The sequence below is a fragment of the Heloderma suspectum genome, chromosome W (genome assembly GCF_057233095.1).
Source record: "Heloderma suspectum isolate Gila_16-S chromosome W, 16-S_ref, whole genome shotgun sequence".
In the NCBI taxonomy this organism is placed as follows: domain Eukaryota; kingdom Metazoa; phylum Chordata; class Lepidosauria; order Squamata; family Helodermatidae; genus Heloderma; species Heloderma suspectum.
The window spans coordinates 47,778,373-47,803,737 of record NC_139475.1 but is presented as its reverse complement, the minus strand read 5'-3'; the positions used below and the strand labels follow the sequence as shown (position 1 = coordinate 47,803,737).

Below are 25,365 nucleotides of genomic sequence, written 5' to 3'. Positions count from 1 at the left end.
TCTCATCCTCTGCCGTCCCCTTCTCCTTTTGCCTTCAGTCTTTCCCAGCATCAGGGTCTTTTCCAGGGAGTTTTCTCTTCGCATTAGGTGGCCAAAATATTGGAGCTTCAGCTTCATTATCTGTCCTTCCAATGAGCACTCAGGGTTGATTTCCTTTAGGATTGACTGATTGGACCTCCTTGCAGTCCAGGGGACTCATAAGAGTCTTCTCCAGCACCACAGTTCGAAAGCATCGATTCTTCGGCGCTCAGCCTTCCTTATAGTCCAGCTCTCACAGCCATACATTACTACTGGGAAAACCATAGCTTTGATTAGACGGACCTTTGTCGGCAAGGTGATGTCTCTGCTTCTTACTATGCTGTCTAGGTTGGCCATAGCTTTCCTCCCAAGGAGCAAGCGTCTTTTAATTTCATGGCTACAGTCACCATCTGCGGTGATCTTGGAGCCCAAGGAAGTAAAATCTGTCACTGCTTCCATTTCTTCCCCTTCCATATGCCAGGAAGTGATGGGGCCAGATGCCATGATCTTCGTTTTTTTAATGTTGAGTTTCAAACCAGCTTTTGCACTCTCCTCTTTCACCCTCAACGAGAGGCTCTTTAGATCCTCTTCGCTTTCTGCCATGAGGGTGGTATCGTCTGCATATCGGAGGTTGTTGATAATTCTCCCAACAATCTTAATTCCGACCTGTGATTCATCCAACCCGGCATTTCTCATGAAGTACTCTGCATACAAGTTAAATAAGCAGGGCGACAATATGCAGCCTTGTCGTACTCCTTTCCCAATTTTGAACCACTCGGTTGTTCCATGTCTGGTTCTTACTGTTGCTTCTTGACCCTCATACAGGTTTCTCAGGAGACAGGTAAGGTGGTCTGGTACTCCCATCTCTTTAAGAATTGGCCACAGTATGTTGTGATCCACACAATCGAAGGCTTTAGCGTAGTCAATGAAGCAGAAATAGATGCTTTTCTGGAATTCTCTCGCTTTCTCCATGATCCAGCAAATGTTGGCGATTTGATCTCTAGTTCCTCTGCCTCTTCGAAACCCCGCTTGTACTTCCGGTAGTTCTCGGTTCGCATACTGCTGAAGCTGAGCTTGCAGGATTTTGAGCATCACCTTGCTGGCATGTGAAATGAGCGCAATTGTACGGTAGTTTGAACACTCTTTGGCGTTGCCCTTCTTTGGAATTGGAATATAAACTGACCTTTTCCAGTCTTGTGGCCACTGTTGAGTGTTCCAAATGTGTTGGCATATTGAGTGCAGCACTTCAACAGCATCATCTTTTAGGATTTTAAATAGCTCAGCTGGAATACTGTCATCTCCGCTAGCTTTGTTGTTATTAATGCTTCCTAAGGCCCACTTGACTTCACTCTGGAGGATGTCCGGCTCAAGTTCAGTGACCGCACTATCATGGCTATCAGGGACATTCAGATCTTTCCTGGATAGTTCTTCTGTGTATTCTTCCCACCTCTTCTTAATCTCATCTGCTTCTGTTAGGTCCCTGCCTTCTTTGTCCTTTATCATGCCCGTCTTTGCACAAAACGTTCCCTTGAGATCTCCGATTTTCTTGAAGAGATCTCTAGTCTTTCCCATTCTGTTGTTTTCCTCGATTTCTTTGCATTGTTCATTTAAGAAGGCCTTCTTGTCTCCTTGTTATTCTCTGGAACTCTGCATTCAGTTGGGTATATCTTCCCCTTTCTCCCTTGCTTTTCGCTTCCCTTCTTTCCTCAGCTACTTGTAAAGCCTCATCAGACAGCCACTTGGCTTTCTTGCATTTCTTTTTCTTTGGGATGGATTTCGTTGCTGCCTCCTAACAATGTTACGGACCTCCGTCCATAGTTCCTCAGGCACTCTGTCTATCAGGTCTAATCCCTGAAATCTATTCCTCACCTCCACTGTATATTCATCAGGGATATGCCAAAGCCACCTTTGGGCAAAAAGGGGCCTTTTCAATGCACAGAAGTCACCCCAAACCCAGACTCTCTCTACTGTCATGGGGGATTCGTGTCACATGACCACTGCATGTGTGTGAGCACACATGTATTATTTATTTATGGCACTTCCGTGCAGCTTAAAAGAATAAAAACTTGATGTATGCTACCTTCATCTTATTTCAACTTTTTAAAAATGGTGTGCTTAATTTCGTTTGTTTCTGTGCCGTCTTTTAATTCAGATGTTGTTTTTAATCTGGATTTCATCACTAGCTGTTGTGAGTGCTGTTTTTGGGGTCCAGAGGCAGGACATTAATTCAAATCAATCCATGCCTATCTCCATGAGGACTAGAAGCACAACTTCCCAAACACCCCTGCCCCAGAACACTGCCGTTCTACAGAATCCGACGGAGACCCATGTCTCTGCTTCCCTCAAAGTGTGATTCAGGGTGCACACGAAATCTCAGCCTCCTGAAGGAAACAAAGTCCTGTTGATTAGGCCAGGCGATGAGTCAAAGCAATGACAGAATGGGCAGCTCCCTCTTCCAGGTGGCTGGGAAAAGGTCACGCAGAAGTCAGGGGGCAGGGAAACAGGTTAAGCAACTCTGGGGGGTGATGCTGCTGGCAAAAGCACAAACCTGATACAGAAGGTTGCACCTTCTCCAACTTCCCCCTGCAAATTCCAGCGTCAGGGTTCTTGGGTTGCTTGCTGGGACAGGGTTTGTTCAGCCCCCTTTGGCCCAGTTCCCTACTCTGCTAGATCCTTCTGATTAATTTAGTTAGTTAAGGACAGGGTTTCTTAGTTTGTTAGTTAAGGACAGGGTTTGTTCAGCCCCGTTCGGCCTAGTTCCCTGCTCTGCTAGATCCCTCCTATTCATTTTATCTATTAATACAATTATATCATGCCTTTCTCCTCCATTTTATCCTCACAGCAACCCTGCAAGGTAGGTTAAGTCGGGTGTCGGCACCGGTCCCAAAGTCCCGCAGTGAGCTCTATGGGTGAGTGGGGACTCGAAACCAGGTCTCCCACGTCCCAGTCCAATGCTCTATCTGCTATGCCACTCTTTGCTTCGCCTTCCTTTGCCAGGGCTTCAAAGGCACCCACTCCCAGGCCATGGTAGCAGCTGTCAACTTTAATAATAAATTTATGATCAAAAAGACCCATCAAACTTGATGACAGACTTCAAGTGTACCTTTCTAAAGAATCTTTTTTGGCGGGGGCTGAACCAGCTTTCCTCAGCCTGGTGTCGTCCAAATGTGTTGGACGGCAAGTCTCATCATTCCAAGCCAGCCAAAGGCCATGCTCTCTGGGAATGATGGGTATTGCAATCCAACACATCCAGAGAGCACCAGGTTGAAAGAAACAGAGCCCAACAGGGGTGGTCCCTTTTCATCTTGTATGAGAATCATTCTATCCTTGCAGTGAAGAATTTTTGGAAACCTCTGTTGGAAAGATTTCCCTCCTTGGATGACTCTTCCACTACAGGAGCAACTGTACAAATTTACTGCGGAATAGTCTCATTGCAGGACATACCTGCTCCATCTCTCACTCATGTTCTGTCCCAGCTGCGCTACAAATCTCTGCCGACTATGATATCCAGACGGGAGGTAGCTACATTACTCTGTTTTGCAGCCCAAAGAACACTGATTTTATTTAAAACATTTGTGTGCCACCTTTCATCTCATAGATCCCAAGGGTATACATCTATACATAAAACACAAATATGGCCAGTAAAATGAATCAACAGTCAAAATGTACCACAAGCATTCGTCCAATTAAAGTACCAGCAACAATGCACAAAATATATCTTAACCCAGCTCCAAAAAATAATGAAATGCAGGTCGGGATGGCGCAGGTGCCCAATTCCATCCAGGAATCTGGCGGACACCCCCCCACACCCCTGAGCCCTGCTTGCTGAGCCCCTGGCCCTGTTTGTCCCTTGCCCATGCTTGGCAAGCAGCCCACACTAACCTGGTGGCCTCGTCGAGCTCTGCAGTCACTATTTTTTGAAAAAATTAAATGGCAATTGTAAAAATGTGCATATTTGCATATGTGTGAAAATATTTGTGTATGCGCATTCACAAAAATGCATAAATGTGCATATTTGCGTATGTGTGAAAATATTTGCTTGTGCACATTCACAAAAATGCACATTTTCGCACATATGCAAAGAGAGAAGCCGGACAGGGGTGGGTTCGCACATCCCTAAATACAGGCAGACCTCTTTTGGGTGGCTGTGCCATCATAGGGCTCCACCACCAAAAAAGCCCACACCTGTGATGTTGCATGGCATATGTCCGATGAGGAAGGCACTCCACTGGAAGAGTGTCCACTGGAAAAATGGCCTCAATAAACAAGTTTTCCTTGGAGATGCTGCAGGATTCTTCGCTGTTTCTCATCTATGCTATGGAACTGGTCACTGTGGGTGAACCATTTTGGACTTCAGGAAGGGCGTGCACAGATGCTGTGATAAATGAAAGGGCTCCTGAGCACGCACGGAGTACTTTTCCTTCGGCTGCTGCATCACCACAGGCCTGGGGGGCAGGAAAGGAGAACAACTTCCTGTGTTGGCTCAAGTGGATATCCGTTGGCAGGGTGCAAAAGGAGTTGAAGGCACAGAGCATAGCTAACGTTTCTGCGTTTCTTTTCCTCTTCATAACCTGAGAAACAGACTGTGGGTGGGAAGTACTGCAACACAACTGAGCTTGAAAGCAACTTGGTGGGGGAGGATGGTGGTAGCAAAAGCTTCAATTTCTGAGAAATGAGCCACCAGGACGTCCGTCCTGCTGCTGCGAGGGGTGTGGTGTGGGCTTTGCACCCCATGGTGCGCACATGAGCAGGAGGTTTCTGGCACTGACAAAGACACGTCGCACTCTGGGGACAGCGCAGCACGGAGGCCATGCATGGAAAACAAATGCTATCCCACCCCCAATGTCAGAAATTAATTTTGTGGCAAAGCCAGAGGCTTCGGTTGGCCACTTACAAGTCCCTCACTCCCCAAAAGAGAACAAAAAGAGGGCAGCAGTGCACATAAAATGTATAGGCAGAGATGCAAGCGTAGAAATAATTATCTAAGTTAAATAGAAGTGCAGCCCATCTCACCAGGTGAGCTGCCTGCCCGATTGTGCAAGGATGCAGCGTGGAGACTTTATTAGCAGGGATGATGATGCCGAACTGCTTCCCTCCGGAGGGCCAAATTCCCTTTTGGAGCAGCTCTCAGGGGCTGCATTCCAGGGGTGGGTGGGCCAAAGGGCGGAGGCTACAGCGCCCCAAACACCAGCATAGTCCAGCTTGAAGCTCTTCCTGCCAGGAACTATGCCTTAGGAGAGGCATTTCAACCTTTTAGAATGAGAGGGAAAAAACTGCGCAAAAGCTGGGAAACCAAACCAGATGCCCCAGTGGGAAGCCCAGAAGAAGGATATGGTCACAATAGCACACGCCCACTCATGTTCCCCAGCTACGGGCATACTGCCTCAGCCCTGAGTGGCTGGCAGTCAAGAGTAGATAATATTTTAGGGGTTTACATCAGGTGTGGGCAACGTGTTGCCTGATAGATGTTGGTGGACTACAACTGCCATCAGCCTCAGCCAACCTGGGCAATTATCCAGGATGAGGGCACCTCTAGCCAGCCCAGATCCAGAGCACTGCATGGTCCCCACCTCTGCAGTGCTGAACTGATGGGTCAAGGTCAGGCTGTTTGCTTCTTTTGATGTTCCTCTTGGGCTTCCGAGATTGGAGCAGGTCCAGTCCATGTAGCAGCGATGAATGGACCTCACGTTCTCATTTTCAGTCTGGCTTTGCATTTGTCTCGAACTTTGAGAATTTTGGGGGTTCAAGTTCACCTGAAAATTCGTAAGCATTTCTGCAACCATTTCTCCGAAAAGATGAATTTTTGCATGCAATTTGGCCTAATGTGCATTTGTTGTTGTTGTAAGCAATTCTAACATAATGCGTTGCTGAATGACAGAGACAGAGTGTTCTATGCATTTGTTTTTAAATTAGAGAACTCCATTGTGAAGCTCGGAGAAGGAATTTCAGGTGGCCAGGGGCCTGTTACACTCTGGCCCGCGAGAAGATGAGGTGGACCACTCGATAGCCCGCTGTGACCAATTTGCATGATGCTTTGCAGATTAAATCAATCGTATCCATGCCGACTTGGATGCCATAGCTGACGCAGGTCTGGTGGATGTAACTTTGGCTCCCGCTTGTCCAGTTACAATGGATGCTTTTCAAATTGTACAGACTGAGGATGTGGACAAGATCCTGGGACAAGTGAGGCCTACCACTTGTGTGCTGGATCCCTGCCCTTCCTGGCTGAGTGGGTAATGGCAGTGATGAACACCTCTTCATGGCAAGGTGAGCTTCCATTTGGCCTAAAAGAGGTGGTGGTAAGGCCTTTGTTTTAAAAAAGCCTCCCTGAACGCCACCATGTTGGACCCTAACCCGGCCTCCAATATTCCATTCTTGGGCAAGCTGCTGGAGCGTGCGGTGGCTTCTCAGCTCCAGGGACTTCTGGATGAGACAGATTAGCCAGATCCATTTCAATCTGGCTTTGGGCCTGGTTATGGGGCAGACACTGCTTTGGGCGCCTTGGTGGATGGTCTACTCCGGGAACTGGACAGAGTACGTGCCCTTGTTGGTTTTGCTGGATGTCTTGGTGGCTTTCAATACCATCAACTATGGTCATCTTCTGGGGTGTCTGTCTGAGATGGGACTGGGAGGCCCTGTTCTATGGCAGCTCTAATCCTTCTTGGAGGGGTGATCTCAGAAAGTGGTGCTGGGGGATTCCTGTTTGACTCCTGTGGTGTCCCTCAAGCTTCCAACTTACCCCCCCCACCACCACTATTTAACATATACATGAAACCACTGGGAGAGATCGTCTGGAGTTTCATGGTTCGGTGCCACCAGTATGCTGATGACATCCAGCTCTCTTTCCATCTAAATCCAAGGAAGCTGTTCTGGTTCTAAATCGGCACCTGATACCGGTGATGGACTGGATGAGGACAAACAAACTGAAGCTTCATTGGGACCAGGCAGAGGTGTTTTCAGTCAGTCACAAGGCAGATCAAGGAGCAGGTGTTCAAGTTGAGCTGGATGGGGTTGCACTCCCCCCAAAGACTCAGGCTTGCAGTCTGGCTGGACTCTTGAACTTGGAACTTGGATGCTCAGGTCTTGGTGGTGGTGGCCAGGAGTGCGCTCGCACAGCTGAGGCTAGTGAGCCAACTGGCCCTGTTCCTAGAGACATCTGATCCAGCCCTGGTCACACGTTCCTAAGTTCCTTAGTTTGAACTACTGTAATGCGCTCCACATGGGGCTGCCTTTGAAGACTGTTCGGAAACTTCAGCTGGTCCAGAATGCTGCGGCCAGACTGTTGACCGGGGTGGGTTACAAGGAGCACATAACTCTCTTGCTACAGAAGGTTCACTGGCTACCACACTGTTTCTGGGCAGAAGTCAAAATGCTGGTTATGACCTATAAAGCCCTATACAGCTTGGAACCAGGCTACCTGACAGACTGCCTTTTCCCACTGCCTTCTCCCATGAGCCAGCCTGCTCCTTAAGATCTTCTGGAGAGGCCCTTCTTTCGAGACCACCACTATCAGAGGTGCATTTCACGGCAACCTCAGACAGGGTCTTTTCAGTGGCTGCTCCCAGGCTGTTGAACTCCCTCCCAAGGGAGGCTAGGTTTATACTGTCCTTACAAAGGCAGGCAAAGGCCACTTTATTCAAGAAGGCCTTTGGCCTGTAAGTGGGTCTGTGGGCTGGGTGCTGTTTTTATTCTGTAATTGTTATGTTTTGTATTTTAATTGTTTTAATCTATTTTAAATTATTTTTGTAAGCCTTGAGTGCCATTGGAAAGGCGGGGTATAGATCAAATCAATTGATCCATCATAAGTGTCAAAGGAGAATTGAGCTTCAGTTTTCATAGTGGTTTGAAAGTGTGAAACCAGGTAGTGAAGAAATTTCTCTCCCATCCCTACGGCACAGACACATTGCAGACAAATATTGGTCAACATCAAGGCCCAGAAACTTGGCATTTAAAATAATTAAAACACTAAGATTGCTGAGAAACAGAAACTTGCAGTTGTTGTCGCATTCTGCAATCTTTTTTTCATAATCCCCTGCAGAATCACGGCCCATATAGAGCTCTAGCTGTATGCCCCAAGAGGTAGTTTCCACACCCAACCCATGTGTAGCGATGTACGGATTTTTGTTAAATTTGTTCTGGCTGTGTTCCACATATTCGGTTCCATTGCCCACTCATTGAGGGAATTGATTGTTTTTAGGGATGTGTGAGGATTTTGTTCTACTTGTGCAAGTGCCCATTAGCGTCTGTGTGCACAAAGCACGTTTGTGCAAGTGCGAATTTGTGCAAATCCCGCCCCCCAGCAAAAAACAACCTGCAAGTCCATGGAAGTGACACATCTCGGAAAAAGCCAGTCCGCTGCAGAGTCCACAAGTTAGGTTCATAGAAATCTGAACTCCTTTGAATCGGTTGCCAATTTCCTATCCACAAGTGAAGGGAACAACCACGATGCTTAAAACAGCAGCTGATGCAAGTAACACCTAGGGCTTGGGAATATTCCCAAGGTGTGGGTGAAGGAGGGCAGCAGTCTCACTCGTCCTTCTTGAAACTAATTGCGTAACCTTAACTCTGCCCCTTGGGAGTGGCGTGGGAACCAGCCGGAGCATACAACGGGGACTCTATTATGAGTTGAAGGAAGGAGACTCCTATGGAACCACGTTATGCAAAGGTTAAGAAGTCACCAGGCTGCAAGGCAGCATAGTTTAGTGCTGTCTAAAGGAGACAAGATAACAAAAATGGGGCGGGGGGGGGGAGGAACGTAGGGGAGGGACCATAACTCTTGAGAGTTCGTGCATTTCATGCAGGTAAGTTTGATCCCAAGTGTCCCTGGTGGAAAATAGAACTCAGTCAGAAAGATCTGTGTTTGAGGTTCTGGAGACCATGTCCTCCTGCCAATTTGATTCCCCAGCGGGGAGCCCCCATTTCTGAAAAGGGCCTGCAGCTCGGGGGGGGGGAGCCCTTGCTTTGCTTGCGGAAGGCCCCCAGCTCAGTCCCTGACACCCCCAGGTTAAAAAGTATCAGGTAACCTGTGATGAAAAAGGGCCCTTTTCTGCAAGAGTAGAAATTAAGTGAGCACAGGGGCGTCGAACGACTTTCAGCCCAAGGGTTCAGTTTTGGAGAAGTTCTCAGGGGCTGCATGTGAGTAGTGGGCGGGCCTAAAGCCAATTGGGGCCAGAAACACCAGCGTATTTTAGCTCAAATCCCTTACTGCCAGTCACTAAACCTTCAGATAGGCATTTTGAACTGCTAGAATGGGGGGAAAAGCCACGCAAAAGCCGGGAAACCAAACCATCAGCAGTTGGGAAATCTAGGGACCCACCCTCCCCAAGGCCTGGACTCGGATTTGAGGCGTGCCAAATGTGGCCCATGGGCCTGAGGGTCGACAGCTGTGGTGTGTAGGATTGCAGGGTCAAGCACTCAAGTTTTGAGACAGACCCGTTACAAGCAGCATCAGAAAGACTGCAAATTTTGCTAAGTGTTGGAACGGTGCCCCAAATCATTCACACTCCCCAGTTCCCGTGCCTCCCCCCCACTCCCCAAATCTCTTTTTAACATCAAAAGTCTACAACACAAGTGTGGCTCAAGCAATCTTTATTTTGTGTTTATTATTTTTAAACCATATTTTAAAAGTTTCTTCATTTTTTTCCCGTTTTCTTAAAAAATACAGGTAACTTAAATGAGGTGATAAAACAGGTCTAACTCATCCCCTCCGCCCTTTTTTCCCCCTCCCACACACGCTTTCAAAAACACACATACAGGAGAAGTATTTTTTAATGCTTTTGACTGTCCTTTTTGCTGCGATCGATTTAAAAAATAAAATAACCCAGAACCAAAAACGCCCCCCCCCCCCCCTTGAGAGAGTGGAAAAATGGAGGACCGGGCGAGGAGGACACAGATACATGCACTCACACCATACAAAAAAAGTAGTATATTTAAATATATAATAAACAACATAAAAAAATAAAAACCCACCACAGCATCACATACAAACAGATTTCACATCTAGGGAAAAGAAACAGGAAGTGTAACAGCGCTTTTTGACTAGAGGGAGAGCAATTATCCCATTTTGCTCTGGTTGGCAAGAGACTGCCACCAAAATACTGATGGACACAGGTTTTGGTAGCGCTGGTGGGAGGTGGGGTGGCGGCAGCTGTGAGACTTTTAGAAAAGACACAGAAGGTTGGTGGATAAGGTAGATCTTTGTTACACAGGATGCTCACGGGAGAAGGAGAATTGCACAAGTGGAACTATGCGTTGCAAAGAGATGAACCAAAATCTCCATGCAGGACTTCTCCAAAACTGGAGTCCAAGAGCTATTTTGGGACCAGCTGTCTGGATTCTTTGGAAGACACACTCGATCTCCCTTTTTCTAGGGAGTTCTGGATTCAAATTCATCCATAGAAGGGGGAAAGAAGAAGAGATCATGGAGATCGCCAAGAACAATTCAAATCCATATTTCCATCTTTTTCTGGGATGTGCCTTTGGCATTACTTCAAAACACAGATGTGCTGTCATGGAATGTTGCAAAATTGGTTCATTAAAGCCCAGTTTTATAAAAGCAAAGGTCTCGTCTCTCTGGCCCACACACCTTCACAGCTATTTTTTGCGACTTTGAACAAAAATGCGCATTAAGTGAAAGCAATACCAAATATGACATTTTGTTTTTTTGATATGCAAACCATCGACTTCGGTCTAGCCATGTCAACTTTTCTATAGTAGCATGGGAAGTTGAATAACCAATATGAAACTCACTCTAATTGCATTCAAGTGAATCCAATTTGGTTGGGAGGGAAACATGAATGTGGAAATGAATTTTACTTTTAATTGGCACCTGTCTTCACTGTTTGAACAAGCAAGACTGTTTTTGTTCAATTACTAATAGAGAGCTTTGCATATGTGCAAAAAGTTTGAGGGTATGATCTATGCATATTTAGACAGAAAAAAAGGCCTACATGGCTGGCTGGGGCATGCTGGAGTTGTAGGCCTGCTTTTCTGTCTAAACGTGCATAGCATTGTGCCTTATGGGTTTTTTTTTTGTGGGAGGGGGAGATTTTATTGACTAAGTTTGTGGCAGGGCTTTAAGAATCAGTTTTAAAATTAAAACATGCACCAACTGAACATGAAACTCTGACACATGGCCAAATGCTCAGGTCCTCCTGGGGCATAGTTTCCACCAAGCACTTTCCTTCATTCCTAGAGTGTCTCATTCTGGCTTCCAGGAAGCAGTGGGCAGGGTGTACAGGACACCTTGAAAAGGATGCTGGGAAAGGGAATTGCCATATGGCAAAAAAGAATGGGGTTTGACAGCTTGGAAAAAGGATATGATTTCCACACAAGGAAAATAGGAAAATCAGAATAAAAATGGAGCAACTGATGTGCAAAAAAATTCAAAGTGAGGCACTTGCTTCAGAAGTTTATTCTGCCTTTGAAAAAGACAGACTAGTGTTAAAAATGTCTGGACTGAGGCCAAATCCAGCTGTACACTGAGATCCGGCTGTACTTCCCTCTACCATTTCTCCCATCAAGCTTCAACTGTTGACTTCTGGAAAGAGGGTTGTGAGCAAACACAGATTGAGAGAAGAAACGTGGGGAAAAGAGGCAAGCCGGAAGATGACAAGCCTTATCTTCAAAGCAGGTTAAATGAAGACTCAAGACAAAACACCCACCCACCCAGAATAAGGTTAGAGTTTGTACGTAAGAGCGCTATGAGGCCTATTGTTTGAGCTCAAGTGCCCCACCCGTTTCAAAAATAATTTCCCAGTCTCTTAAAAAACTTTAAAAAACAGCAGTACTCAACCAGCCTTCTCCAATATTGGCTGGGGAGCCCTCGAGACCTTGTCGGACTCCGACACCCATAAACTCCAGGCCACACTGTCAGGGATGATAGGAGTTGGGCCAGTGGTTCCGCACTTTTCCTGCTTCAACACAAGGCAACCCCTCGGATCACCCTCTGGTCTTTGGAAAAGGAAAACATTTCCAAATGAATGAACAAAACTTATAAAGCAGGTTTTGGAAATGGTTCGATCACTTTGAAATTTGACTAAGGAGGGATCTTTTTGCGGGGTGAGAGAGGGTTATCTTCTGTTAAGAGATGCTTAGCTGTGTGCCAGGATTACGACCTCCAGCAGCCATTGCAGGGGAAGCCAGAAAGGTTGACGCTGGTTTTGATGTCAGTACCATAGTGCAGACATGTGCCACAAGGATAAAATCCACACTGGACACTTAAAAAAGTAACAAAAGTCTGTGGATTACGGCTCATGTTGCAGTTACATTGCTGAAAAAGGTAGGCCCAGATCCGCTATTAATCCTCCACACCGTTTCCTTTTGGGATGTCTGCTCCCCTCCTTGAAAACACAACACGTTTGTACACGCACAGACACACTTTCGGTGGCTAGGTTTGCACAGAAGAAAAAATGGGCAAGAACAAAGATTCTACAGCTTATGAAAAAATTACTGGCTCAGATAGTTGAGTCTCTTGGTAAGAATGACCAGATACTATTTTGTGTCAATTTCATTTTTAAAAAAATCAGAGAAAATAACTCTGAAAGGAAGCTTGGTCTCTACAACAGAGTGTACGTTTGGGATTTCTTGGGTGTACATGTGAAGTGAGAACTATGGGCAGCCAGAGGTACCCATGCCACATGGACAAGGTACATGAAATGGAATGTCAGGGGTGCCGGCAGTTTCTGGTTGCTTAAGAGTGGGGGACGTCAACCTATGGGAACAGCAGTAATATTGCTGTGTGGTAGTGGAAAGGGGAATCTGTGACCCCCCTGGCCCCAAAGTAAGAAGGTGGGAGGTCAGGAGTAACCTGGTGAGGGCTGTACCACAACAGGAGGAGCCAACAGAGATAGAGGACAACATTGAATGATTTGTGCAGAGTAGCTGTGGAGGAAAGGGTTGAGGGCAGGGGGGAATTGCAGACCTAAGCTGGTTTTCTATTGCCCTGTGCAGAAGTTGCTATTGGGTGGTGGGAAATACATCAGAAGTCAACAGGTTACTAGTCTTAATTCTCCCAGCCTGGCTGGTTCACACTCTCTCCCAGTGACAATTGAAAAAGAATAAGGAAAGCAAAACCCAGTAATCTTGTGACGCTTTAATGTGCACAATTAAAAATAAAAAAGGAAGTCGATATATCGTATCAACAATGTACAATGCAGATGGAGAGAGGACAAGAGATATTCGAGTTAAGGTCATAGCAAGCGTGCCTTTCTCCACTCTCCAATATCATCTTGGGACATCCAAAATGTTTTACGGGCTTGTTTTACGATTCACACCTTGAATAAAGTGCATGCGGTCCTGGCAATGAAAACATCCGTGGAAGAGAGCGCTTAAATTTGAGAGCTTCAAGATTTGTCAAGGAACGCTACATATCGAAGGAAGGAAGGAAGGAAGGAAGGAAAGAAAAGGACACACATTGACACACACCTCCCCCCTCAAATCCATCTTTTGACCCCCCCGATCCACCCCCCCGCCTGAAGAACGCACAGCGCTTCCCATTACACAGAAGTCACCAAAATAAAAAATAAATTTGTTGGGTTTTTTTTTTTTTTTTAAAAGAGGATGCTTCCAACTGCCTCCAATTTTAAACAGACATCCTCGCCAATTTCACAGGGAAGCAAGCAGCTTTGCTACACCAAAAAGGTTTTCTCCCCACCAGCCCTGGCTTTTCCCTCCCCACACCTGAAAATACAATCAGATCAGGAAGCCAGGGAGGTTGAAATCCTCAGCCCTCCCAGTTCTGCACAACTCAAGTCCAGCTCCCTGGTATCTTCTGGGTTTGTCTTCTCCTCCACACATAGTCTAAGGCAGCTGGTTGAAGAGTCCCCACCCATTTTTCTTAAGTGTTCACCATCTTCCTTTCGAGTTCTCTTCCTGGGAAGGAACATCTCTTGTGGGCTTGATTTGCCCCAAGCTGTTTCAGCTCTTAAAATAAAAAACAGAACAGAGTGTTTAAAAAAGAAAAGAAAATACTGTTCTCCAAGGGGATGTTGCATCCATCTAAATACATCCGAAGACGACGTCCGACCCAAAGAAATCCACAGCAACTGAGTCTTTCAGAATCAAGCACCCAAAAAACTTTGCTCTCACTGACCAAAACTGAATTATTTAATTATTACTAAATGGTCTTTTCTCGTTTCTCTGGCAGCCCCTCCCCTCCTGGAAACGCTTCCACCTCCCCTACATGAGGTTCGTTATTTCTGTATTTTTATTTTTTAAAGTTTTTATGCTACAACAAATTCAGATTTCAGGTCTGCCTTGACTTCAGGTTTCCACACAGAGTCTTCGAAGTCTAAATCCAGGCTGCCTTCGCTGGAGACGCTACTGTTGCTGTTGGTTCGGCTGGATTTGCGGTTCAGCAGCCAGTGATATGGCGCGCGGGCGTCCCGCCGGGCTTTTCGGCGCAGGCGTTTCTGTTCCATCAGGAGCTGCAGGCGTTCCACCTTGCAACGGGTGGCACGGTTTTCCGTCTGCCGCAAGTGTTCACCTGAAAAACAGAAGGGAAACTGCCTTAAAAGGGGCATCAAGCAGGGTCAGAAGCATTGGTTTGGCTGCAAAAAGAGAAACAGGGTTTTAAGAAATCTATTTTAAATAGTGACATTCTGCCCTTCATTAACGAATTCCAGAGAGGTGCAGAAAATGAGCTGGAACAATTAAAGGTGAAATAAAAACCTGCAGCGAAACAAGAACATTGAAGTCAGCGAGGCTTTGCAATCAGATTTAAAGTGGGGTGTTGAACAGTTCAGTTTTCCCTATTCAGTTGGCTTCTCCCCAAGCCGCCAGGCAGTTCAAGCCAGGATGCTAGAACAGTGCATCCCAGAATCCTCTTGGCCTCGCCAGTCACGTGATGCCAGAGAGCCAATCCCGTCTTATTGCTTGCTATAAATCCTCAAGAGGTCCCTGTTGAGACTTGCAGTTGTGAGAGGCTGGATACTGGTGAATGTGCCTGGAGATTGGAACCCAGGCTTGGCCCAGCCCTATCCACCACTACTACGCTACACTGGATTTAAGTTTCTAGCTCACAAGTGACGCTTGGAAGCAAATGGCAGATGCTTGGCAAGGTAACAGTATACAGAAAGGACGGCCAGTGATGGGGGGGTGTCTTCTGTGACTGCCCCTCCTCCATGTGAATAATTAGAAAAAACTATCTAAAAAAAACAAAGGCAGCTGTATTGACTGGAAGAGAAATCCCACAGTCCAGAGAGAGCAATACCTTTCTTACGCCAACTCCAAGATCACAAAGAAATGTGCAAGCTTCTGAAATCTGCAGGTCTCTCTTCGTTGGGGAAGGTGTTACAAAAAGCAGGTGGAGGAAATAAGTGGACCAGGTGTTTAACTGGTCAGCCACTTTCTCCCCCTCCAATTCCCTCTGGATTCTGGTCCAGAAACACCTTTGGTCTGATCCAGCAAAGCATTTCCTATATTCCGAAGTTGTATACAGCTGCCTGCCCTGCAACTGGGGGCAGTTTACCCGCACTACAGGGATTGCATAAGAACAGCCAACCATCCTGACATTGGGGCACAATGGGGCTCTGATGTACCACCCCATCCAGTTGAGCTGGAGAACCCAAGGGGACCTGGAACAGAGCTTGGCCGATGTGAGTGCTGGTGGATCCAAGATGGCCACTCAAAGCCCCACAAAGCTCAACAGCGTAACACCCCCCTCCCCGAAAAAATGAAAAAAATCATGCATGGACTCAATTTTTCTTTTAAAAAAAGGATACCTAACCTTCTGTCCCCCCACAACCACTGCACTTGAAGAGCCCCACCCCCCATGCACACAAACACCAGTCCCTCAGCATGGGGGGGGGGGAAGCATCTCTCTCTCTCCCCCTTCCTTTAGCAGCCTGTGGGCGGACAAACAATTGAATGTTTACAGAGACCAGGTTTTGGGAGGGGGAGCGGAGGAGGGCAGGCAGCAGTAATGGAGGAAGAAGAAAAAGCGGAAGCCACAGAATAACCAAGTTGGCCATGGAATTCTTTCTCTCTCTTTCCTTTCTTCCCCCTCCAGTGTCATTGGGATGGGGGGGGAGAAAAGGGGAAAGGGGGGCAGGGGAAAGGGGGCGGAAAAGGGGAGGAGACAGGATTTTTAAAAAAGCAGAAATGCAAGAAGCAAAAGCTGAACAAAAAGGAACAGGACTGCACGGCCCAGCTCAGCTGCCGTCATTTGCCCAGGCCTCAGTTTCCCCCACATGGCAGGCAGAGCAAGCTGGCCCTCCCAAGAAGCGTTTAAAAAAAACCTGATAGGTTTGAGTGAGGTGCGATAAGTGGAGACGAGGAGGCAGGCACTGGAAGAAAAAAAAGAACAGCATTCTACCCCCCCCCCGCACCTCTTGCAACGGCAGAGCGAGAGGTAGCAGAGCATGTTAAGAATTAACTAGCTGATCTTGTGCCCTTAAGGACAGAAGGGCATCCCTAATCTACAGTGGTGACAGGCAGGACAGAAGCTGGGGGCAGTATTTATTCTAAAAGCATTCATCCAAGGAGACCACAATTGTGCAAATGCACAGAAAGAGAGGGGGGGAAGGGGGATGACTTTGTGGACAGGCTGGGAAAAACAACCCCCCCAACTCCCCCTCCACTTCATAATGAGGAGCTCCCTTCAATGGTCCTGGTACCTGAGCTGACTATATATTTTTATTTCTTCATTGATTTCATGCCTTTTGTCTAAAGGAGCTCTGCAATCCCTTCTCCCCACAGGTTTGCCCTCACAACGCCACCCCTGCAGTTGCTTAGGCCCCGGTGGTTGCCAAGTAGGGATTCAAACCCGGGTGTTGCCCAATGCTCTAACCCTGGGCCGGGGATTCGACGTGCTTGGACTGCAACCTCCATCACCCCCACACCACTGCTGGTGAGGGCAGATCAGATGTCATGGGTCTACAAGTCCCATCAGCCTCTGTCATCCAGGGCTAGAGGGGATGAGAATGCCAGCCCAACTGCATTGGGAAGCCCCCACTTCAAACATGAGGTGTTAGGCAACCAGGTGCCCTGGGACTACAACTCCCATCAGTTTGAGCTAGCATGGCCAAGGGTCAGGGATTAGGGCAGCCATCATCCAAAATTGATAGGGGGCACCATGTTGCTGACCTCTCTTGTAACCACTATACCACGCTGTCTCCAATCAATCAGTTCTTTCCAGGCCAGAGGGGTACTCTTAAAGAAGAACACCGTGCCACCCAAAAGCTAGCAGCATTGCAGAGATTAAATGCAGGAGGTCCAGCCAGCGCTCTAACAACCCAGGTCTGGGCCTGTCCGAAAGACCCACAGCTATATTCAGGGAACCCGCTGCTCTGGGGGAAGACCACATAGCAGAAGAGATCCCTACCAGATGCACTGGCTCTGTTGGCCCTCTGGCTCCCACACCCCCAGTTGGCAAGCTGCCCTCTTTGCTGAGACATGAACTCAAAGATCCCAGGTATTTTGCTAGTGTCCCCCCCCCCCCCCCGGCCATGGCATGGCTTTTACGAGTTGGGGGGCAGCTCCATAAGTGTGAGGCGCATCCCCTGAAAGAGGATCATCTGGTGGCATCCCACTTTTGGGAAACTCAGGTGTACATCAGCCACAGTTCAGGGGTAACCCACATCAGGGACCCCCCTATACCTCACTCAAGAGCTTCCGAAACTGGAAGTGCCAAGTCTCCCAGGGAGTAAGCTGAAGGCAGATGCTTTTGTGGCGATCACACCCCTGGCTGCCCAGCCCAGAAATCCAAGTCATGTGAGATAGGCTGGATGGAAACCGTGCCCCATGCCTGGTCAAAGGCACAAGGCTCATCCCATGCACTTTGGGCATGGAAAGGGGGACACATGGCTACCATTTACCCCCTTTCGGTTCAGAAGGGCTGGGAAGGGGGCTTTGCGGACAGTCCCCCTCCTTCGTCCCCATCACCAACGGCCAAGGCACAGGTGCACTGGAGGAGGAGGGAGGGGCGAAGTCATCCCCGTGCATCTCAGCACTTTCCTCATAAGGTTGCTTGCCTCCCCCTCAAGCCTCTGGAACCAACTGAACAAACAGGTGAGGGAGGGAGCGATGAGGAGGAGAAACGCACTTAGAGAGAAAACACTCCAGAGATGTGCGCAAAGGGGCGAGAGCGCAAGGGAGACGGACTGGAGATGGCCAAAAGAACAACGCAGCCCTGGACGCCACAGAAGTGAACCGTGCACAAGCCAAAAAAAGCTCCCCCCCCCCCACCTCGAGATCCACTTTTTTGTGGCAGCTCAGACAAGCAGCAGCTGGTCACCCTGGCTGCCCGAAATATTCCTCCCTCCCCAGTTTTTTTCCTTGCCAGTGAAGTTGCCAAGTTCACGGGCATCTGTCCATGTGATGTATCTAGGCCATCTTGCACAGAGCGGGGAAGAGCTGGCTGGCACTGGTGCATGACTGAAAGCGGTGTGTGTGTGTGTGTGTGTGTGTGTGTGTGTGTGAGAGAGAGAGAGAGAGAAACAGACGAAAAGGAGAGAAGATTCCCAGAAAGCGGGGAGGGGGGTTAAGGAGGGAAAAGGATGCTGCTGGCATCATTGGGTGGCCTTGAAGGCTTCCTATGCAGTGTGACGAGGTTGGACTGACCCCACTAGGAAAACCAGGCACTGAACGATGCTTCTGATGCCAATGGCAAGGTCATGCCCCCCACTCCCCCCCCCCCAATTTAGAAGGTAGTGCACTTCATGGTGCTAAACATAACCCGCTTTGGGGACTGTACAACATCCCTGCTGGGTAGGCCGCTCTGTTTCTCCCCGCAATTGCCAATTCAAACCCAGGACATCCCCTGCCTTGCAGCAAGAGTCAGCGGGGGCAAAAAGGCAACAGCGGAGGCCAGCAGTCCACACGCCAATCGCCTGATCATCTGCCTTCCTGAAGAGGGAAGGGTCCCTTGGCATCTGTGTTTCAGACAGACCCCAGCAGGCTACGCTCATCAGCAGTGACAGGCCCTGGGTTCAGGGCTGGCCGTCTCCAGTGAAAAGCATCTTCCTGAGGGGAGCCTCCAGGAGTCGCTGTCAAATCGGAGCAGTCACAACTCATGAGGAGACCGCTTTCCTGTGTCTAATGCTCTAACCAATATACAGCACTCCTTCCCAATGCACGTGTGTGTGTTAGTTAGGCCTTTTCACCCTGGATGTCTATCAGCGGGCACACCACCTTTTGGACCCTTTGGAGGTCTTCATCTTCAGAACAGCCATGCAAGGTAGGCCACTGCTGTCATAGCTTCACAGCTCAGGTGGAACTCACAACAGGCTGGACTCACACACTTTTCTATCTTCACTGGGAAGGACAGAGCGCACCGCAGCAATGTAGAGGACTGGGCTCTAGAGAAGCACTGTCCAACTTGCCCTCCATTGGCAGCTGGGGGGAAAAAGATGGGGCCAGTGGCAGGTCTAGGTCTTAGAATATGGGTCACTTGTGGTCATGGAGAAGGGACAGCCAAAATAATTCTCTCCGCCAAGATATGGAGTGGACACGACACGAGTGTCAATTCAGACGGCAGGCAACTCAACCCTCCTCTAGACAGAAATGAATAAATCCCCGCATACAGAAAAGCAGCACCTCAGGGATAAGGACGCCAGGTGACTGAACGCTTCTCTGGACAGAAAGAAATACATTGCTGTATACAGAAAAGCAGAACCCCAGGTGTAAGGAAGCCAGGTAACCGAATACTCTTCTAGATAGGAATAAATACATCCTTGCATATGGGAAATCAGCCCCTGAGGGATAAGGTTGCCAGGTGAGTGAACACTCCTATCGATGGGAATAAATCCCTCCACGCAGAAAGCCAGTGACTCAGGGGAAATGGGTGCCAACCCCCCATAAAATCCAGGCCTTCGTTAGGTTCAACTGGGGTGGATGGGTGGGTTGCTAGGCCCTGCTCAAGACCCCAGATGCAGTGGGACAGCACAATGCCACAAATTAGGTGGACAAAACCTGGGGGGGGGGAGATACCCAAGGACGAAAAGCAGGCGGGAAAGGGGAGGCAGAACACTTTCCCTTCTGTCAGCCAGCCACCTGCATGCCACCCCCCATCCCCCGGGTCTTGCTTCTGGTCACAGAGCCCAGCTGGGGGATAAATGCAGGTGGGGGGTGGAGGTGTGTGTGTGTGTGTGTGTGTGTGTGTGTGTGTATGTATGCATAGGAGATGGGGGCATGTATGTGGGGGGGTGGAGTGACAGGCAGGTGTTAGCAGGGGAAGGATTATGCACCTCTCTCCTTGCTCACTTAAGCCATGGCTGACAACCTGATGCTCTGAACCCAGTTGCAAACCACAGAGTCAAAAACCAAACGAAGAGGCTTCGGTGAGTGGGAGGGAGGGGGAAGTGGCCTACAGTGGGCCCCCTCCCCCATGAACCAACATCAGCAAAAAACAGGCTCCTGGACAGAGATGTCTGCCGCTTTTTTTTGCAGAACTGGGGGTGGTGGCGGTGACAGGGGAGAGAGAGAAGAGATTCCAATTTTCCATTTGAGACAGAAATGGAGATGAAGAAGGGGGCGGGGAGAAGAGAAGCAAAAGCCATGTCGCATTGTAGAGACTGCCCCCCTCCCTCCCTTCCACCAACTCACTGTTCTATTTTTGGACCGGGGCCCACGGCTTCCTCGCAATGTTGCCAAAGAGACGCAGGAGCGCCAAAGTGAGAGCCATCCAAGTAGTGTCACAGTGGAATGGTGCCGGGAAGAGGGGATAAATCCCATAACACTGGGGGGATAAAACAAGCAAGGACGCAACCCAATGTAGGACCATGATTAGTGTCAGGCTGAATGCCCAGAGAGTGTGTGGTGTAGTGGTTAGAACACAGAGCTAGGGGGAACTGGGTTCAAATCCCCCAGGGGCCAGCCATGAGGCTCTCTTTGGGATCTTATGTGGAGAAAGGCTTTCCCTGATCCTCATTTTTAATTGGAGATGCCAGGGATCAAACTGTGAACCTTCCGCATGCAAAGCAGGGACTCTCTGGCTGGGGAGGATGGAAACTGCAGTCAGACACATCTGGAGGGGGCAGGTTGGGGAAGTTGAAAGAATCCAGACGTTCTTTTACAAAACCATTCAGTTCCATGCTCCCACCGCGCCCCCTCCCCCCGTGTCTACTCAGACATAAGCCCAACTGTGTTTAAACAGGACTTACTCCCAGGTAAGTGCATAGAGGATCACACACCTTAAAGCCCTCAAGACACCACTCCCACTTCTCCTTCCCTCGGTTGCCTTTCCACACTGTCAACACCTAATTTGTAAGCAACCTGGGGCAGAGACCTGCCACTTTTGCTGAGGCAAATGGAGGGCCCTGCATTAGCCACTTTTTAAAAAATGGTCAAAACTGGAAACTGATTTCACCGCCTGGGAGGCACTTTAGCAATCAAGCTGAGATATACATACTAATAATACATAATAAATGCATATATTTCAACCAGCCCATTCGCTATTTGGATGTCATTGAGAATGGGTTGGATCCACACTTCATCCTACTTAAGAGGAGACCACTGGAAACCAGTGGGACTTAAGTTAGTGAGGCCCCACTGATTTCTGTGGTCCTATTCCACGGAGAACCGTGTCTGGATCCACCCAATATGACGACGATGACAACAAATCCAATGTAATTCTTTCTATGTTGCCCCTCCCCTAGAAGAAATATATCCCAGCCACAAAGGATTTTCATTTTCACACCTCGGCAGGGAAAATGAATCAGAAAGACAAAAGAAATCTGAGAATTACTGGGCAAATCTACAAAAAAACCCAAACCAGCCATATAAGAATGGGGTAGGAATGACGGAATGCAACAAAAGACAAACCTCATTCAAGAAAAATGAAACAAAGGACTCTCCCCCCTCCCTGAAAAGCCATTTCTATGAAGATGGGAGGATTTTGAAGGCAGGAAGCAAACACACCATAACTCAGTCATCAGATCTAGACACTGGCAGTCCACTTGCAAATGACACTTCAGAAAATTAAAAGACATGGGCCAAGATGCCCTGCAAAATCTCATCAGGTTTGCAATGGGTGAATGCCAGACATTAGCATATTCAAAGAGAGAAGCTATCCCTTCATGCCTTGTGTTCCAGCGTTGCAGTGACCTAGAATTAGAATTAAGTGGGCCGCATTCTAACACATGACCTGCCCTCCCATCGACTGTGAATCCAGAGAACTATCAGAAGGGCTGTACCACACAGCTGTTTCTGGCATTCTGAGCCCTGTTTACTGCCTGGTGGTCCAAAGGTGGCTACCAACACAGGGCTAGAACCGAAGGAGGGCTTCCTGATGGGGTCGGGTTGGCTTTGAAGCGGATCCAGTCAAACAGTAAGACTTCCTTCCCTGGGATTTCTAATTGGGGCAGAGATTACATGCGCAGGAAGATTTACCATCTGGCCAAATGGAGAAATGTTTCGAAGCATCTCCCCCAACCCCAAATAATATAATTTTTTTTAAAAAATCAATCATGTCCTCTTTTCTGAGTCATCTCATCTTTCTTTTGTGTTGCTGCAAAAGCACCTTGACGACAGAGCACACATCTTGGTACTAAGAACATGGGGGGGAGGGGGGAGACAGTGTGGCATAGTAGGTACAGCTCTGGGTTTGGAAAGTCTGATCTCCACTTAGCCATACAGCTCACCTGGGACGAGTCCCTCTGTCCACCTAAGCAACCTCACAGGGTCATCGCGAAAGGGGCAGAGGATGCTGCACTCTGCTCATCGGGAGATGGTGGCTGGGACCCACTGTGAGATGTAGGACTTTTTTCTGTCTAAGTACCCATAGGAGTGAGCCTTTCAAAATCTACATTGGCTTTTTCTAACCTGGTGCCCTTCCAGAGGTTTTCGACTGAAACTCCCATCAGACCCAGTCAGGAATGCTGGGTGCTGTAGTCCAAAACAGGTTGGGCATCAGGTTGGGAAAGCCGGTCTAAAATAATGGAACTGGTAACGGACACACACAGCGTAGGGTTTTTTGGGGTGGGTGGGTGATGCAGAGCAGACAAGAGACATTGCTACCTGGGGTTATGGGCCCATAAAAGAGGCTGGACAGCCATCTGTCAGGGATGCTCTGACTTGGATTCCTGCATTGAGCAGGGGGTTGGACTCGATGGCCTTGTAGGCCCCTTCCAACCCTACTATTCTATGATTCTATGAAAAGTTCCTGTGAACTTCAATTCCCATCAGCCCCAGGCAGTGGCGATGGACAGTGGGACCTGGAGGCCACCAGCACCATTCCACCAGCCCTGCGGAAAGGTACTTCATTTTTTTCCTCTGCCCTCCTCATCCTGTTTTCCTTGCGTGCTGTGTCTTCTGAGATGGTGATAATAATAATAAAAAAGTATCAGTGGACTAGAATCTAACTAGAAGCAAACTGCTAGGTGGCAGCAACATGGCCACCCTGCGCCACATCTAGCCAGCTGCAACGGTGCTCACTTCGATCCCTTCTGTGTTGCCCTCCTTCCCCCAGCGAGAAAGCTGTAAGCTCCTGCAGCAGGGACCTGTCTTTGCAGGGTTATGTTTTACATTCCAAAGAAATATCTCGAAAACTTTGGGATTGTGGCGGGGGAAACACCCCAATAAAAGCACGCTGAGGTCGTAATCCTGTACACGGTTGCTTTGGAGCAAGACCCACTGAACACGATGGAACCTCAGAGTAGACATGCATGGGGCTGCACTGGGAAATACTATATTCAGACATGGCATTTTTGTTTTTTAATGGGTTATAATCTGTCCAGAGAATGTTAGTTATTGGGTTGATTAGAAATGAAATCAACCAACAAACAGATAAACGTATGCAAGCATTTAGGGTGCAATCTTATGCATGCTTAGACAGACAAAAGTCCTACAATTCCCAGCATGCCCCAGCCAGCCTAAACATGCATAGGAATGCACCCTAAATCTAAAAATATAAAACATTATACGAAGGCATTGAAAACGGTTAACTGACAAATTCTAGCAAGGTTGAAAAGCCACATGCAGAAAGAACTCGGAACCACTTGCCCCCAAAACTTAAATGACAACTTGAGTTTTAGATCTGACTGGTACTGGATGAATTTCAGCCGCCCAGCTCAACCAGTATCGTAGGGTCATTCGTCTGTTAAAGTTACTCATTAATGTTAGGTAACAATGCCCTTCTAAAAATAAAACAGGGTGGTGGTTAGAATTCCACAGGAAAAATATAGCACAAGACTTTCCACCCGCCATTGCTGGGTCCTTAAATCCAAACAGATCAGAGACCTGCAGTTGGGCTAAGCCAGGGAGCTGATTTGGGACTTACCGGTGGGTTTGCAGCTTGTTACTTGGCCTGGGCACTGGGCCCCCAAGTGCAAAGGCTGGCTAGCGGCAGTGGCCATCTTCTCTGAGGTAGTGTTGCCGGCAAGAACCAGGAAGGGAGGCGGCGAGGGTGACAGCGAGCACTGTGTCTGGCAGCGCAGCTGCGTCAGCGACTGCGGCATGCCCTGGTAGTGCCGGGTGGCGCTCAGGAGGTCGTTGAGGATCTGAAGGATGGTGCCAATGTCCCGCCGCGGCCGCCCACTGCTGTCTTGGCAATTGGGGTGTAAAGTGCCTGAAAGAGAAAAAGCAACACATTAGTTCTGAGAATCCTTGATTTCTCACTCCCTCTCTTTAAAGTTGCTAGTCCTCATGGCTACTATTGCAACTTTCCTTCAAGAACGTCGCTAGCCCTCATGGCTATTATTTCAACTTCTTAATAAAACACCATACCATGTTTTTTTTAAAAAAATATTGTTCTTTCATTTATGGTGGCTGAAAGGCTTCAAGAACTTACTGCCCTGTACCTACTTAAAATGAAAACTAAGTTTTATTTTCCTTAAAAAAAAAGAAAAGAAAAAGGCAAGTTTTTAGCTCTCATGAATATAAGGGATGTGCTGATCTGTGATCGTAATGTAACCTACCTACCTATCTACCAACCAACCAATCATTCTGGGCAGGTTAGCAACCCCTCTAAGCTCAGCTCACCATTTTCCAGGACATATACTGGAATGTGGTGCTCAGTGGCTAAAATTGCAAGCAGTCACCGACAGATTACAAGTCACACACCTTTAAATTGAATGCATTCTTTCAGTAGCCCATTTTAACACGTCAGTGGCCATCACAACATCCTGTGGTAATGGGTACTGTGTGTTGTGTGAAAGAGAGGACGCGGTTCTTTTCGCTTTGCTTGTGGAGATGTTTATTTGATACAGACATGAGCGTCTTGCAGGAACCAACCAGGAATCAGGTTAGTATCCACTTAGCTCAAATTCTGCATTCAGTGCATTTCAATGCTCAAATCCTGCATTCAATGCATTCCAAGTCTGCATGCAATCAACCAGGAATCAGGTTAGTATCCATGAAGTTCAAATTCTGCATTCAATGCATTTCAATGCTCAAATCCTGGCGTAGTGG

At 48.0% G+C, this 25,365-nt stretch overlaps 1 protein-coding gene across 1 annotated transcript in view; it reads right to left on the bottom strand.

Annotated features, from left to right (window-relative positions):
- Positions 1–13,528: 13,528 nt before the first annotated feature.
- LOC146333990 (midnolin-B-like) overlaps positions 13,529–25,365 on the bottom strand; it is a 54,003-nt gene continuing 42,166 nt past the window's right edge. Inside the window, exons 8-9 of the mRNA XM_084825365.1 lie at positions 24,236–24,523; positions 13,529–14,503 (exon numbers count right to left, since the gene is read on the bottom strand). Of these exons, the coding sequence (XP_084681491.1) occupies positions 14,241–14,503; positions 24,236–24,523 (551 nt within the window). The 3' untranslated portion in view covers positions 13,529–14,240. The remainder of the gene's footprint in view (positions 14,504–24,235; positions 24,524–25,365) is intronic.